Source organism: Octopus bimaculoides, chromosome 16, assembly GCF_046866305.1.
Source record: "Octopus bimaculoides isolate indiv1 chromosome 16, ASM4686630v1, whole genome shotgun sequence".
NCBI classification, from domain to species: Eukaryota; Metazoa; Mollusca; class Cephalopoda; order Octopoda; family Octopodidae; genus Octopus; species Octopus bimaculoides.
Genome location: NC_142943.1, coordinates 26,061,650 through 26,078,908, shown reverse-complemented (window position 1 = coordinate 26,078,908; position 17,259 = coordinate 26,061,650). Strand labels below are relative to the sequence as shown.

The following is a 17,259-nucleotide window of genomic DNA, read 5'->3' as shown; positions in this document are numbered from 1 at the left end:
TTCTTTAAGTGAGCCATTCAGATATCACCAAGGGCCACAGGTTAACCTTGACTGATGCAAGACAACATGTAAATGACCAAATTTCTAGAATATTTTTCAGTGTGTGAAACTAGAAGGAAACATGAGAATCAAGGAGAAAAAGATCACATTCTGGAGATTTACTTGTTCTTTGGAATGTTCTGTTTTTGGTAAATGATGTAACTTTAAGATGAAGATCTGGTTAATCCACATTTCTTCACACTTCTGTAAGGACTTTTCTATAGAAACTTCTTTCTCTGCACATTTGACAACTTGCTGTACATCATCGATGTGCTCTGTTGGGAAATATAAAAACATTTTATTTAGGCAAATAGTCTGATGATATCAACCTTGAAAGAGAAATAATGTAGATATGGGTATGTAGAAAATACAGTTGGAAATATCAGTCTATGCACATACACACACACACTCACACACGAGTTTGTGAGCACATGTGTGTGTGTGTGTGTGTGTGTGTATATATATATTTATGTAGTAAATCCCAAAAATGAAGAACAACAAACCCCAAAAACACAACAATGTGAGGACGTAGGACATGTAAAGTATTAGCAGACGCTCAGGGAAAGAAAGAAAGATGGTTTAATGTTTCGAGCAAGGCTCTTCTTCAGAAACAGAGGAAAGTCCAATAGAAGGGAAGACAGAGGAACAAAATCACCAACGATTCACATGTGGTTGCATTTTGAAAAACAAAATATATATATACAAGCGCTTTGAAAAGGTATCATTTCTTTTCTTATTTCTTTTATCTTGCTTCTTACTCTATTTTGATAAAGATATATTATTATTATATTATATTTATCTTATGATATTTACTTTACTTTATATTATACTCATTTATTGTACTTTTAATTATTAATTTTTCTATATGTGATAGTGGATTTTCATCGATGAGCTCTTGAAAATTGGTTATTTTCCCTAAAACTATATATTTTATATATACTTTATCTATAAGACTCAATTTAATTTTAATTTTTTATAAATTGATTTTAATTGAGTTTTTTACCTGTAATTTTGGATTTTATCCCTAATATTATTATTATTATATATATATATATATATATATATATATATGCGTGTGTATGTGTTTGTATGTATATATCTCCCTCTCTCTCTCCCCATATATATATATATATATATAAAACAATGGAAAACAGCAAAAACACACAAAATACATGGACACACTCATCTCTCATCAGATATCAACCAAAAATCCTCACAACACACACACAAGTAGATGGATGGACGTTTATTCCAAGTTGTAACCCACAGTTTATATTTAGGCATCTAAAATTTTGCATTAAGACAGATGTTTCCAAAGCGACAGTTATAAGGTACATGACCTTTTCTGAAATGTTCTTTACAGATCCTGACTGAAAAACTAAGAATACTCAATATCCACAAGCACTTTGATAGATAGAAAATTTTATTGATTAGAAAAATAATTCAATTAGATTAATCAAGAAAATTAGTACAGTATTTTTAAAAAAAGCATGTTTGCCATGAGATTAAAAAATGTTAAAGCAATTTATTTGAATTATAGTGAATTTGTTATATAGGTGCTGGCATGGCTGTGTGGTAAGAAACTTGCTTCCTAACCATGGATTCTGGATTCAGTCCCACTTCATGGCATCTTGAGCAAGCGCCCTCTTCTATAGCTTCAGGCTGACCATAGCCTGGTGAGTGAATTTGATAGCTGGAAACTGAAAGAAACCCATTGTATGTATGTGCGTGTGTGTGTGTGTGTGTGTGTGCGTCTTCCACCACTGCTTGACAACTGGTGTTGTTGTGTTTACATCCCTGTAACTTAGCAGTTTGGCAAAAGAGTCTGATAGATTAAGTAACAGGCCTTTAAAGTACTGGGTCGATTTATTTGACTAAAAACTCTCCAAGGCAGCACTCCAGCATGGCCACTGTCTAATGACTGAAACAAGTAAAAGATAGTGAATATCGTTAATATATATGACACAGAAGGATATACAAGCGCTTTGAAAAGGTATCATTTCTTTTCTTATTTCTTTTATCTTGCTTCTTACTCTATTTTGATAAAGAGTTCACCTAAAACATCAGTCCTACTTTTTTCCCCTTCCCTTTTTGCAGGGTTCTAATCATTATGCACATTTTTGATTGCCATTATTTTCTGTATTTAGATTCTGTTCATCACTTTTTAAACTTTTGTCCACCTGTTGTAGCCTATCCCATTGTCTATCTGTCCACCACTTATTCCTCTTGTTCAATTTGTGCATGACTGTGTAGCAATAAGCTTGCTTCTCAACCATATGGTGCTGGGTTCAGTCCCACTGCATGAAACCTTCTACTATAGCTTCAGGCCTACCAAAGCCTTGTGAGTGGATTTGGTAGACGGAAATTGAAAGAATCCCCTTGTATATGTATGTGTGTGTGTGTGTGTCTTTGAGTCTGTGTTTGTCCCCCACTACTGGTTGACAACCAGTGAGTTTACATCCCCATGACTTAGTAGTTCAACATTAAGAAAATGATAGAATAAGTACTGAAACTCTTCACAACATTGCACCAGCATGGCCGCAATCTAATGACTGAAACAAGTAAAGGATAATATATATATATATATATATATATATATATATATACAAGTGAGACCATAACCCGTGGCCTTTACCAGGGGTGTAGCCAGCCCACTTATGCATACCTTTCCTTCTTTGGACACAAAACCCTGCTTGCAAAGACCTGTTGAGGCAAGTGAAATCGAAACCGAAATTGAACCAAATTCAATGACTGGCACCCATGCCAACCTTCCTTCATTGGGCACAAACTCAGCTTGCGAAGACCTGTTGGGGCAAGTGAGATCGAAACTGAACCAAATTTGATGAATGGCACCCGTGCCAGTGGAGCGCTAACAGCACCATCTGAGTGGGATCACTGCCAGAACAGCGGTTTCACTTCCATGCCGGTGGCACATAAAAAGCACCATTTGAGCACGATCATTTCCAGCTTCGCCTTCTGGCACTTGTGCCGGTGGCATGTGAACAAAACATTGGACTGACTCCTGTACAGGTGGCACGTAAAAACACCATTTGAGCGTGGTCGTTGCCAGTACCGCTGACTGGCCTTCATGCCAATGGCATGTAAAAAGCACCCACTACACTCTCGGAGTGGTTGGCATTAGGAAGGGCATCCAGCTGTAGAAACTTTGCCAGATCAGATTGGAGTCTGGTGTAGCCATCTGGTTCGCCAGTCCCCAGTCAAATCGTCCAACACATGCTAGCATGGAAAGCAGACGTTAAATGATGATGATGATGATGATATATATATATATATATATATATACACCGGAGTAAGCACATGAAATGTGCAACAAGGTGGAAAAAAGAGTACTCAAATACCAGAGGTAGAGTAATATGCTTTATTTAAAAACAGCAGAAATATAACAAAAGACTGTTACTCTGAGTTTCACGTTTCCGTTCATCGGACAGTTTTGTTAGAAATGACAACTACCCCCCCACCTTTTTCTAGATTAATAACGTTATCATAGATACATTACTCTTTACCCCTCCACTCCATAGCTTAAGATACAATTTTTGTTACCAGCGTATAAGTTTTTTCATGCGCGAACTTAAATGTGTATGTTGGGTATATGTATGTAGATTTGTATTCATGTATATATTTGTGCCTTGAAAATATATGCCTACATACGTAGATTGTCTGTACGTATATATCTGTGTATTTTGATGTGTGTATATGTATATATGTGTATGTGTGTGTGTGTGTGTGTGTATATATATATATATATATATATATATATATATATATGTACATGCATATATATATATATATATATATATGTATATATATGTGTATGTATGTATATGTATATGTTGTAGATGGCATAGTATGCTTATATGCTATTGTAATTTTATTTTATTTTGAATACAGCGTATATTTTATTTTATTTGATTTGATTTTAATGTGTTAATTCGAATATAATTAATTATTTACAATATGTATTTTGAGCCCATTTTTCTATTTAAGGTTTTCTTTGATATTTTTTTAAATAGGATGAATCTATATTAAATTCATTTGTTTTATTCATTACGCATCCATGACCGTTATTTGAAACGACCAATCAATGACCGTTATTTGAAACGACCAATCAAACGAATCCATGTGTTTTAAATTTTATATCACTTTTGATTGCATTGTTATTCCTTTTCCATTTCTAACAAAACTGTCCGATGAACGGAAACGTGAAACTGAGAGTAACAGTCTTTTGTTATATTTCTGCTGCTTTTAAATAAAGTATATATATATATATATAAACACACACTCACACACACATGACAATCTATGTATCAAAACTTAAAGTATATACTTTGAGAAAAGCCTATTTTACTGCAGTATTTTCCTTGAGATAATGTTTCCAGAGGTCATTCAGTGATGAAAATCACAAGAATATATGAGCAGCAGACAAAAATCATCCAGTAGCAGTGGTGGTATTGTTAGATGTACATTTCTGCCTCTTTTGGGCTTCATAAGTAGGAATTGTCCACTGGCAACAGTATGTTAAGACAAAATCAGCAATTACTGATATAGTAGGACAGTGAGTGAAAAATCACTGATGTTGCAACTAGTCAGCAAGCTGAATAAAAATTTATTAGGCAGGACAGAAGCAGTGTTAGTTTAAAATAGTAACTTGCATATCATACTTAAAGCAGATACATCATTGAAAGCTTAATTTACTGCAGTATTCATCTTGAGATAATGTCCCGCAGATGCATAGTTTTAAAAAACGTGACAAAGACCACAGTAAGTTAAGCTTTCAACAATATATCTGCTTTAAGTATGATACACAGATTATTATTTTAAACTAAAATTGCTTCTATTGTACATAACACGCGAACACACGCACACACACACACACACACACACACACACACACACACACACACACACACACACACACACACACACACACACACACACACACACTAAAACACACATAATTTAAAGTTTAGAATCGTCTGTAAAAAAAGTTAGTCTTACTATGTTGGAAATAATCATTCTTTGAATCACTGCTATAATGTTGAAGTGAAAGTCCCAAACAGTTTCTGAAACATTATCTTAGTAACAAAAGGTAACCTTAATAACAATCACATTATATCAAATACATGACTATTTACCTTGGAACTTAAGGCTGAAGAACTGGTTGAGTGTAATTTTATTGAATGAATCCAAGTCTATATCTGTATTGACAATTTTTAGCAGCTGTCTCCAATGGTGAGGGCGCAAACTAGAATTGAGCAGGCCTCTCACTATCCCCAAACAAACCTGAAATAAGGAGATAAAGATTATTTTACAGCACTTTAATTATATCATTACAGTATCTAATCAATGCTTATTTTCATCACCTAAAAAACTGTTGTCTTTCAAAATATACCTAATTATCATTATTTCAATATACCTAATTATCATTATTTCAACCTTACCTTAATGTGGCAAGCTGGCAGGATCATTAGCATGCCAGGCAAAATGCTTAGCAGCATTCCATCTGTCTTTATGATCTGAGTTCAATGTGATTTCATTAATATAATTTCTCTTAACCCTTTAGTATTTAAACTGGCCATATTTGGCCCAAATATTCTACCTGTTTTATGTTCAGGTCAGCCAGATTCAACCTCTCATACCTACCCCACAATGTCATTCTAAAATTACACAATCACACCAACTTCATGACACTACATAACACATGCACACACTATAATTTAAAGTTTAGAATCATCATCATCATCATCATCATCGTTTAACGTCCGCTTTCCATGCTAAATCGTCCAACCCATGCTAGCATGGAAAGCGGACGTTAAACGATGATGATGATGATGATGATGATTCTAAACTTTAAATTATAGTGTGTGCATGTGTTATGTAGTGTCATGAAGTTGGTGTGATTGTGTAATTTTAGAATGACATTGTGGGGTAGGTATGAGAGGTTGAATCTGGCTGACCTGAACATAAAACAGGTAGAATATTTGGGCCAAATATGGCCAGTTTAAATACTAAAGGGTTAAGAGAAATTATATTAATGAAATCACATTGCTGCAAAAAATGTTAGTTTTATTACGTTGGATATTATCATTCTTTGAATCACTGCTATAATGTTGAAGTGAAAACCCCAAACAGTTTCTGAAGAATCAACTTGGTAACAAAAAGTAACCTTAATAAAAACCACATTATATCAAATACATGACTTTTCACCTTAAAACTTAAGGTTGAAGAATTGGTTGAGTGGAATTTTAATGCTTTCAGTTTCCACTTATGAAACCTATTCACAAGCTTTGGATGGACCAGGCCTTAATAGAAGGCAATTGCCAAAGGTTCCACACAGTGGGACTCAACCTAGAACAAGATGAATAAATAAGCATTACATTTAATAGTGTAATCTGAATGCTAAAGGGTTAACTGATAAAAAGATAAGTTAGCTATGTTAATATCACATTTCCCTAATTGTCACACTTTAGTTTTGTCTCATCTCTTCCCCTACTAGATGCTTATACAACAAGAAAACTTATATAGCATAGATTATATGTAGTGGCTTTGTAAAGTCTCTACATATAATCTTTACTACTATAGGTAAAAAGCCTGAAAATTTGTGAGAGGAAGAGGCTAATTGATTATATCAATCGCATTGCTCAACTGGTACTTATTGCATCAACCTTGAAAGGATGAAAGACAGTTGACCTCAGCAGAATTTGAACTCAAATGTAAAGATGGACAAAATGCCACCAAGCATTTTGTCCTGTGCAGTAATTATTCTGCCAGCTTGCTGCCTAATGTTTTTGTTTTTCTTTTTTTTTATATATATAATTTCAGAAATGTAGATACTTCTGAGAATTTTTATTGAGTACTATGATTTTTAAATCTGTTTCAGTTTTTGAGATCTGTGTTCTGAAAAAACAATAAAACACATTAGTCTGGATCATTCAGGGATGAAAACATCAGTGTCTTCTCAATCATCTTCCAAAGTATACAGTTTAGATAATTTCTCTTGAAAGAAAGAATTAAATCAAATTCTGACTTTAGTTTCCACTTTTACGTCAATAAGTAATTCTTCCGTGCTCTAAAACTATGTGATAGACCACCAGGGGCCAGACGGACAACCAGTAATCCATAAGGTAATTTGAAGTAAATAGATATTTGGTGGTCTCAGATGTTCTCCTCATAAGTTCTATAGGCCACATTCTGAAAATGGTTGTGCTTCATTGTACATTAAGAAATACACATACACACACACACACATATAAAATGCACATATGTGTGAGTGTGCACACACACACACACACATAAACATACTGATACACATGTATGCATCTTCTAAAAATATTAGTACATGGAAGAAACTAATTGAAAAAATGTTGCTTTTTCTGTTGTGATCCAGAAAGCAGAGACTGAAGAAAAGAAAACAGATGTAGCAAAACCAGCAAAAATTATGTAATTATACTTGAGGAAAAGAAACACAATGAGACAAAGAGACCCAGGTGTGATTGTGAGGTAAGAAGCTTGCTTCCCAACCGCATGGTTCCAGGTTCAGTCCCACTGTGTGGCACCTTAGGCAATTGTCCTCTACTATAGCCTCGGACTGACCAAAGCCTTGTGAGTGGATTTGATAGACAGGAACTGAACGATGCCCGTTGCGTGCGTGCGTGCGTGCGTGCGTGTGTGTGTGTGTGTGTGTGTGTGTGTGTGTGTGTGTGTGTACCTAACCCATGCTAGCAGGGAACATGAAGATTAAATAATGATGATGATATGCACATCTATTTAATTGAAGTATTTGAGACATTTTAGAAGCAAAATGCTACTCAGTGAGATTGAACCCAGAAATTCATAATTGCAAAGTGAACCGTTTAACTATTCAGCTGTAACTGTCATTACAGAAAGGAAATGCATGTTTTATACATTTCTCTTTTGTGGATGTCCATTTTATTTTACTCAGTGAATTAAACATTAAAGCTAAGAAAAATATTTGATGTTATTAAGTGAAATATTAAATCAATCACTTGCAGGTCAATATTGATCAATACTAAATGAAGAATTAATTGCAAGCTGGCATTCAGAAGTAAATCAATCATGTTTCAATATTGATTTAAAGTATAGATGCAGATGTGGCTGTGTGGCTGTGACATTTGCTTGCCAACCACATAGTTTCAGGTTCAGTCCCAGTGCATGACTCTTTGCAAATCAAAGCCTTGAGAGTGGATTTCGCAGATAGAAACTGTAAGAAACTTGCTTTGTATATATGTGTGTATGTTTGTGTCAGTTTGTTATATCGCATGATTGTTGTAAATGAATGTCATTCATTTCCAATATTCTGTCTAGCCATGGGGAAACATATTCTTGCTTGGAAACAGGTAAGGGTTGACAACAAGAAGGACATCCAACCATAGAAAATGTGCTTCAATAAGTTCTGTCCAAACCATGGAAGTATGGAAAACTGGGCATTAATATGGAAACGATGAAGAATGATGAAAATGAACACTGCTGTTGATTCAATATCACAATCTTTTATCTTTTAATTGTTTCAGTCATTAAACTGTGGCCATGCTGGAGCACTGACTTGAATAATTTTTAATTGAATGTATTGACCCCAGTACTTGTTTTACCCTTTAAGCCTGGTACTTATATCAGTCTCTCTCTAGCTGAAGCGCTAAGCAACAAGGATATAAACAGACCAGCACCGATTGTCAAGTGGTGGTGGTGGTGGTGGTGGGGGAACAAACACAGACACAAAGACCACACATACATAAATATATGTATATACATGTATACAATAGGCTTCTTTCAGTTTCCATCTACCAGATCCACTCACAAGGTTTTGGTCCATCTCAGGCTACAATAGAAGACACTTGCCCAAGATGTCATGCAGTGGGACTGAACCCAGAACCATGTGGTTAGGAAGCAAGCTTCTTACCACACAGCACCTTCAACATAAATTATTTAGTTTTTTTTTTGTTTTGTTTTGTTTTTGTGAGCCCTAACCCAATGCTGAATTTCCCCATGTTAGTTCACCCATTGATTAAGTGTTTAGTCATTGTTGTCAAAATGGAAATATAATTTACAGACCTGAAATAATTCAACTTCCTCAAGTATTTCTCTGTAGATATCAAAAAATTTCATGTCATCAGGTAAAGAGTTTAAAGATTCTATTTCTTTACTAATCTCTTCAGCAACCTGCTGAATATCAACTTTATTCCACTGGACTGTTTGCCACTGTTCATGGTTACTTCCAATGTATCTGTAAATTTAAAATATTTATGAAAACTCATTGGAAAATAAGACAGTATGAGAGAAAAATTGGGCGTAAGAGGCATCAGATGTAGTGTGCAGGAGAGACGATTGCACTGGTATGGTCATGTGATGTGGATGGATAAGGACAGTTGTATAAAGTATCAATTGCTAAACATGGAAGGAACATGTGGAATAGGTAGACATAGGAAGACATGGGATAAAATGGTGAAGACTAGCCTCAAGATGTTGAGCCTCTCAGAAGAGATGATGAGGGTCTGAGATGAATGGCATTATGCTGTGCTTGAGAAGATCCATCCATCTCATCAGAATTGAGACTCTTTCAAGCCTTCTCCACAACTCATCTATTTCCTTTACTTCCTACTACACTGGACTGATATCCTCTGTATCCAACTCATTCCCTATCTCTAATCATTTGTCACACTATTTTCACTCAGTGAACTTACTATTTTGTTTCATATTCTTGTTGTACTTGAACCTGAGATCTCTCTCTCTCTCTCTCTCTCTCTCTCTCTCCCTTTCTCACCTTCCAGGCAGGCAAGGCATGCAGTCACTTCTTCAGCAAGACATCTCTCTCTCTCTCTCTCTCTCTCTCTCTCTCTCTCTCTCTCTCTCTCTCTCTCTCTCACTCTCTGTCATAGTTTCTTTCTCCAGTCTATACCCAGCTCATCTGAGGAGCCTTATTTTGCGGGTACTTGGTGACCTCACTAGTGCTGGAGCCAAGTAAAAAGCACACTCTATTATGTGATTAGCATTAATAAGGAAGGGCATTCAGCTGTAGAAACCATCCCAAAGCAGACATAGACTCTGTTGGAGTCCTCTGGATCTCTGGCTTCCTGTGTAACTATCCAACCTACATCAGCAGGAAAAAATTATGTTAAATGATGATAATAATGATGATGGTAAATTGTTCAAAGCAGGAGAAAATTAATGTAATAATTGTGTCTCTGATAATGATTATTTAACCATAATTCTCCCATTTTTAAATAGGGACTGACTCTTAACTGAAGTAGCATGTATTTGATTAAGAATTAAAAACCATGTTATTGCATATGAGAACTTTATAAGTTCAGCTTTTTTCTTCTATCTTAGCTATATGAATGGTTTCAATAATTTAATTAAATAACAAATTTTTGGATGGTTTTATAGTTCCAGTAAATAATTTATGTAGAATCTAGTAATAAATAAGTCCAAAAAACAATAACAAAGAAAAAGAATTTATTTCATTTAGACTTTATAAATATAAGAAATACAGAAAGAATTGCTTACTGCTCAGAGCAGCCCAACCTAAAGAATGATGATCATAATGATTCTAAATCATAATAATCTCCAATTGCAATGATCTTAAATCAGAGTAATCTTGGATCTTCATTGTCATTATTGTCATTGTGATCATCAACATCATCTTCATCCTTGCTGTCATCATTGTCATCACCACCATCTTTATTGTAACCATAATGCCCATGATTCTAGTCATCATTATCTTCTTGAATCATAATGTGATGAGTATTACTCTCATCATGAAATTCAGTAGATTTTTGAATCTTCTATTTCTATAATTTCAATCACATCCAAGATGCTTTTTAAGAATATTAAGTTGATTCCAGTACTTGTAGATAAGTACTTTATTTTATGAACCCTAGATAATGGAAGGATAAACAGGTCTCAGCAGGATTTGAATTCACAATATAAAGAACCTTGACTAAATTCTACAGGCAGGGTGTTCGAACAGCCTCTTTCTTTGCCAGGGTGTTGAGCATGACATGCATTGAAGGGATTATTCTAGGAGAGTAGTTTTTTTTTACCAGAAGCTCAAATAGAGTGAACATGTGGGTATGACTACTGAGTTCTACTGGTTTTTGTGACCCAAATGATATTACCAACTCACTACTTCTAATAAAATACCATTTGTGTTACCATATTTATTATTGCTTGTCTGTGATCATCAAAAAGTAATTATTCAAAAATAAAAATGTTTTCACAATGATAACAATTTTATTACCTGAAAACTGTCCATGTGGTTTTCATATTAGTTAAAGCCTTTTTACAACTGAAAAATATCAAATTGTCTGATTATTATTTACTTAAAAAGACAAGTCTAATCTAATTTATAAAAATGTAATTAATATTTTGTAGTACTATTCATTGTCAATTATCAACATTTAATGTTTATTTTCTATGCTGGCATGGGTTGGATAGCTTGACAGGAACTGGCAAGGCCAGAGGCCACACCAGATTCCATAGTCTGTTTTGGTTTGGTTTCTACAGCTGGATGCCCTTCCTAAAGCCAGTCACTTTATAGTGTACTGGGTGCTTTTTACATGGCACCATCACCAGTGCTTTTTATATGGCACCAGCAAGCACACCAATACATTTTACAAGGTACCTTGGTTTTAAGATATCAATTCTGTTGTGATAAGGGATCTTCTTCAGTAAAATAATTTTTCGAACTGTTTTGTATCAAGTTTTATGTGTTAGTGAAGGTAAAATGGAGGTGGCAAATTATGGTATTTGCATATTGTGGTAGTAATTGTATTTATAACTGAATAGTGCTCTTACTATTGGCAATTATGGCTATGGAACTTATAGTTGTTTTGTTGTTTGGCCAGATCTAGGTTAGGCCTGATAAGACAGCAACATGATCAAATGTGTTCCTACAAAGACCAGCAACCACATTTTTTTTTTCTTCAGCAGAGTGTACCTAGAATTACATTAACCAATGTGTCATTCCATTTTTAAGACAGTAAGTTATAATTTTGAAGAAAATATGGCTACTATTTCAACCAAGTTGAATGTCCATATAGAAGCCATCTTGTTGAACCTATTTCCTAGCTGGGGCAGACAAAAAGTAAACAGTATGTTTTGAATTCAGAAGCTTCATTTAAAAAGGATCCATTAAGCTGACTGATAAAAACATCCCCCACTGGCATGGCTGTGTGGTTAAGAAATTCGCTTTGCAACCACATGGGTTTGGGTTCAGTCCAACAGTATGACACCTTGATAATTCTCTTCCCTAGTAGCCTCAGGCCAACCAATGCCTTACTAGTGGATTTGGTAAATGAAAAGTGAATGCAAGCCAATTGTGTGTATGTGTGTGCATTTCTTCACTATCACCATTGCTCAACAACCAGTGTTGGTTGGTTTATATCCCCATAACTTAGTGGTGTAGCAAAAGGAACAAATGACATAAGTACCAGACTTATGAAAAAATAGATGTTGGCATTGATTTGTTCAACTAAAAACCCTTCAAGGCAGTGTCCTAATATGGGTGCAGTCCAATGACTGAAACAAGACAAGATAAAAGATAAGACTTGATAACTAGCACATAAACTTAATGCATCTTCTCTCTGTCTTTCTTCCCACTACCATAACAATATCTGCTTCTCTAAACTAGGATCATCTCTTTCCAGGCCCACAAAATGCCTCTGATTTTCTTCCTTTCATCATCTCTAGTCTTTCAATTACAAAACTCTGCATCAAACATTTATTGCAATCTTTTTTTCCCAGCATGCAACACTCTGCTACATACTTTCTCTACATGCATTTACTATCATCTTTAGCCAAAAATAGCTCAGGCTACATCAATCTCACTAATCATGGAGGGTCTTCAAGGAGTTAGTTCTGGTGGAGGAGGTGACTGCAATCAGTACTAGGAATAACATATCAGCAGACAGAATGGCACACCACATCTTGGACGTTTGGAGGGTGGTTAGCCCCTCTGATAATAAGGGAGACGGAGAGGCCAGCCCCATGATGCTGCAAAAATCACAAAGAGAATGCCACTCATCCAGGTGGATGGATGATTTTGAAACAGAATAGAGAAGCAGTGATTATTAGATCAGGAGGGGTGTGTGAAGGAATGAAGGGAAGTGAGGGGGAAAAATTGACAATGGGACCAGAAACAAGAAATGACATCATGTAAAGAAGTGGGGTGTTCAAACAGCCTCTTTCCTTGAGCATGACAAACATGTTGAGGGGATAGTTTTAGGAGAGTAGTTCCTTCTGGTTAGGAGCTCAGGCAGACTGCATGTGTGAGTACAACTTTTGAGCTCTGCTGGTTCCTGAGGCCCAAAATTTGGATATACTGTTGCCAATTGCATTTTGAGGTAAGAAAAAAACCTTATTTGTGCCATACATCTATAGTTCTATTGTTCCTTTTTTTTTTCTGTTTGACCAATTACAAGAAATACATATGTCTTATACAACTGTGAGGTAGAACCGCTTGAGTAGCCAACCAAAAGATTAGGGGTTCACATTCTATCAGCAATAACTGTATCATATCCATGACAACACCACTTAACTGATTGTAAACAGTCAACATAATTAACAACCATATGCAGCAGTCATGCTGTAACATTGACAAGTGGATTATTGACTTGTAGTTAGTTCTGAGTTCAGCACACATAGATTATGGTCAGAGCAGTTCTTGGCTCTATGCACTTGACCTGTAGCTTCTAAAAGCAAAAGTTTCAGTAAATTTAGTTTATTTTATGCATTGTTCACTTTCGAACCACATAGATTCAGTTTTAGTCCTGTTGCGTGACACCCTGGGCAAGTGTCTTCTACTATAGACTTGGGTCAATCAATGCCTTGTGAGTGAATTTCTTGAACAGAAACTGTGGAAACCCATCGTGTATGTGTGTGTGTGTATATATATATATATGTATATATATATTCAGTCTGCTATAATGAATCCATAAACACATAAAACATCCAAGGGTATATTTTTTCCCTTCTGAAGATATTATGCTCAGGTCATATAAATAACTTAATATTTACTGAGTATTAATTGAAACAGCTGTAAGTGAAGATGATTAATTTGCTGTTAATAATAAATAATTATTAACTTCCAAATCTCCATTTTTTTTTACTTCTTTTATATATATCTATATATATATATATATACTTCCTCTTCTCACCTTCCCAACCTCTCCTATTAACGGCGTTGCCCTGTTGTTTCTCTGTACAAGATATATGTGTGTGTGTGTGTGTATACCTCTTACCTTTTACTTATTTCAGTCTTAGATTGCAGCCATGCCGGGGCACTGCCTTGGAGAACATTTTAGTTGAATAAATTGATACCAGACTTTTTTAAGTCTGGTACTTATTCTATTGGTATCTTTTGGTAAACCACTAAGTTATGGGGACATAAACACACTAACACCAGTTGTCAATTGGTGGTGTGGGACAAACAAACACACACACACAGGCTTCTTTCAGTTTCAGTCTAGCAAATCCACTCAAAAGACTTTGTTCAGTCCAAGACTATATTTGAAAACACTCAGCTAAGGTGCCATACAGTTGGACGGAACCCTGAACCATGTGATTGAGAAGCAAACTTCTTACCACACAGTCATGCTTGTGTGTGTGTGTGTGTGTGTGTGTGTGTGTGTCTGTCTGTCTGTCTGTCTTCCACCCACCACAGGATAAATGGTATTGGTTTGTTTACTTTCTTTTAACTTAGCAATTTGACAAAAAAGACTGATAGAATAAGTACCAGGCTTTATAAAACACACGTGCGCACTTATATATATATATATATATATATATATATATGTGTATATATATATATATATATATATATATATATATATATATATATATATATATATATATACGACAGGCTCCTTTCTGTTTCTGTCTACCAAATACACTTACAAGGATTTGGTCAGTCTGAAGCTATAGCAGAAGACACTTGCTCAAGGTACCAAGCAATGGAACTGAAACCAAAACCATGCCTGCACCTGTTTATAGCGATAAAATAAAATACTTGAATCTTGTGTATTTAATAACTAAATACTGTAAAGGTGAGACACATGTTACAGATTTGGACAACAACAAATCATTAGAAATAAACGAATCATCTCTGCTGGATGCCTTTCCCACAGCACACCTCTTTGAATAGAGAATGGTATCTATCTTTAGTATGAGAGACTGAATTATGGAGTAAGAAAGTAATTACAACAAATCAATAACTATATTGCTAGTTGCAGTGCATCACTTCTAAATTCACAGTTTCTGTACATGATAACATTTGCAATTATTCTTCTAATACACAAAACACTTACATCTTTAGATCTTCATAATTCAATACGGACAATTGAAGTATGTTTTCTATTTCACTGAGATCCTGGAGGTAAAAAAATTTAATAAACAAGTTTAGATTATTTACATTATTTATATTTGAACTTCCTGGACAACCTGATATATATGCATAGGCTGGACAGTTGATAACCTAAACTTGTTTCAGTTCTATATAAAGAGATGAGGAATTATGTACATCATTTACATTATTTATATTTGACGGATATTTGTCCTCAACTTGTTTGTTGTTAACTCAACGTTTTGGCTGATATACCTTCCAGTCTTCATCAGGTGTCTTGGGGAAATTTTGAACCTGGGTTCTCATTCTTAAAGTATTTTTTTGATGTTGTTATTATTAAGGTCACTGCCTTGAATCGAACTCGGAATCTTGGCGTAAGTAGGTTATATTACTCAAGAAGATCCACGGGCATATGGCATAGTGGTTAAGAGTGCGGGCTACTAACCCCAAAGGAATGAGAACCCAGGTTCAAAATTTCCCCAAGACACCTGATGAAGACTGGAGGGTGTATCAGCCAAAACGTTGTGTTAACAACAAACAAGTTGAGGACAAATATCCGTCAAATTTAAATAATGTACATAATTCCTCATCTCTTAAATATAGAACTAAAATAAGTTTAGGTTATCAACTGTCCAGCCTATGCATATATATTAGGTTGTCCAGGAAGTTCTGAGCGTTTTTAAGCTAAATCTTTTAATGCTTCATTGAACACACTTAAAACATAACACAGTTTAGACTTCGGTGTTGCTTGAAGTGGTAGTGTATCTCCTTTTTGTTCCTGAATAAAAATAGATTTATCTTTCATTCTGTTACCCTTTATTGACATTTGAAATGGATAACCAAAAATTTCATATTCACGTTATACTTTTTATTTTTCAAAAAAGGAAAAACATTTGTGAAGTTTATGGTGATTATGCTGTAGGTGAATCAACCGTTTGAAGGTGGTTTGCAAAATTTAAAGCCGGAGAGTTTAGCTTATAAGATGACAGTCACAGTGGAAGACCTTCAAAATTGGATGAAAATTTTTTGAAGGCAAAAATCAAAGAAAACTCAAATATCCTAACTAGAGAATTTGCAGAGGAGTTGGAAGTTTCTAAAAGTACAGCTCATGAACACCTAGTGAAACTAGGATACATTTCTTACTATAAGGTATGTGTCCCTCACAAACTCTCAGAAAAGAATTGCTTGGACCAGTATTTTGTATGTGATATGCTTTTGAAATGGAATGAAAACATACCTTTTTTGAAACAACTTGTGACTGGAGATGAAAAATGGATTGTGTACGAAAATGTAGTGCAAAAAATATCCTGGAGTTTGCATAAGGATCCCCTAAAATAGCAGCCAAAGATAAATATCCATGCCAAAAAAGCTATGCTTTGTGTTTGGTGGGATCATAAAGGCATTATCATGAGCTTCTCCCATAAAACCAGACTATTAACTCTGATGTGTACTGTCATCAGCTGGCTAATTTGAACCAAAAAAAATCAAAGAACAGAGACCAGAGATTTCCAACAGGAAAGGGGTAGTGTTCCAACAAGACAATGCCCGACCACATGTGTCTTTGGCTATCCAAATTAAGTTACATGGACTTGGCTGGAATCTCTTATCGCATCTACCATATTTACCATCCAAATACCACTTGATTTTGTCTCTACAGAATTTATTGCAAGGAAAAACATTTAACAATGTAGATGGAGTCAACATGCATTTGAATGACTTTTTTTCTTCAAAACCAGTCAAATTTTATGCTGATGGAATATTTAGATGGGCAAAGGTCATTCATAATAATAGAAATTATTTCATTGGATAAAATTTATTGGAAGGTCAATTATTTATATTCCTTTTTG

General features: G+C 35.0%; 1 protein-coding gene and 1 non-coding gene across 2 annotated transcripts in view; one reads left to right on the top strand and one right to left on the bottom strand.

Annotated features, from left to right (window-relative positions):
* Positions 1-17,259, bottom strand: part of LOC106883723 (dynein beta chain, ciliary) — a 362,109-nt gene that overhangs the window by 208,453 nt on the left and 136,397 nt on the right. The window contains exons 28-32 of the mRNA XM_089364269.1: positions 15,378-15,439; positions 11,312-11,359; positions 9,127-9,298; positions 5,193-5,340; positions 163-314 (exon numbers count right to left, since the gene is read on the bottom strand). Coding sequence (XP_089220395.1) covers positions 163-314; positions 5,193-5,340; positions 9,127-9,298; positions 11,312-11,359; positions 15,378-15,439 — 582 coding nt within the window. The remainder of the gene's footprint in view (positions 1-162; positions 315-5,192; positions 5,341-9,126; positions 9,299-11,311; positions 11,360-15,377; positions 15,440-17,259) is intronic.
* Positions 11,285-11,368, top strand: LOC149132314 (small nucleolar RNA SNORD36). The gene has a single exon (XR_016244711.1). It is a non-coding gene; the product is annotated as a small nucleolar RNA SNORD36 (small nucleolar RNA).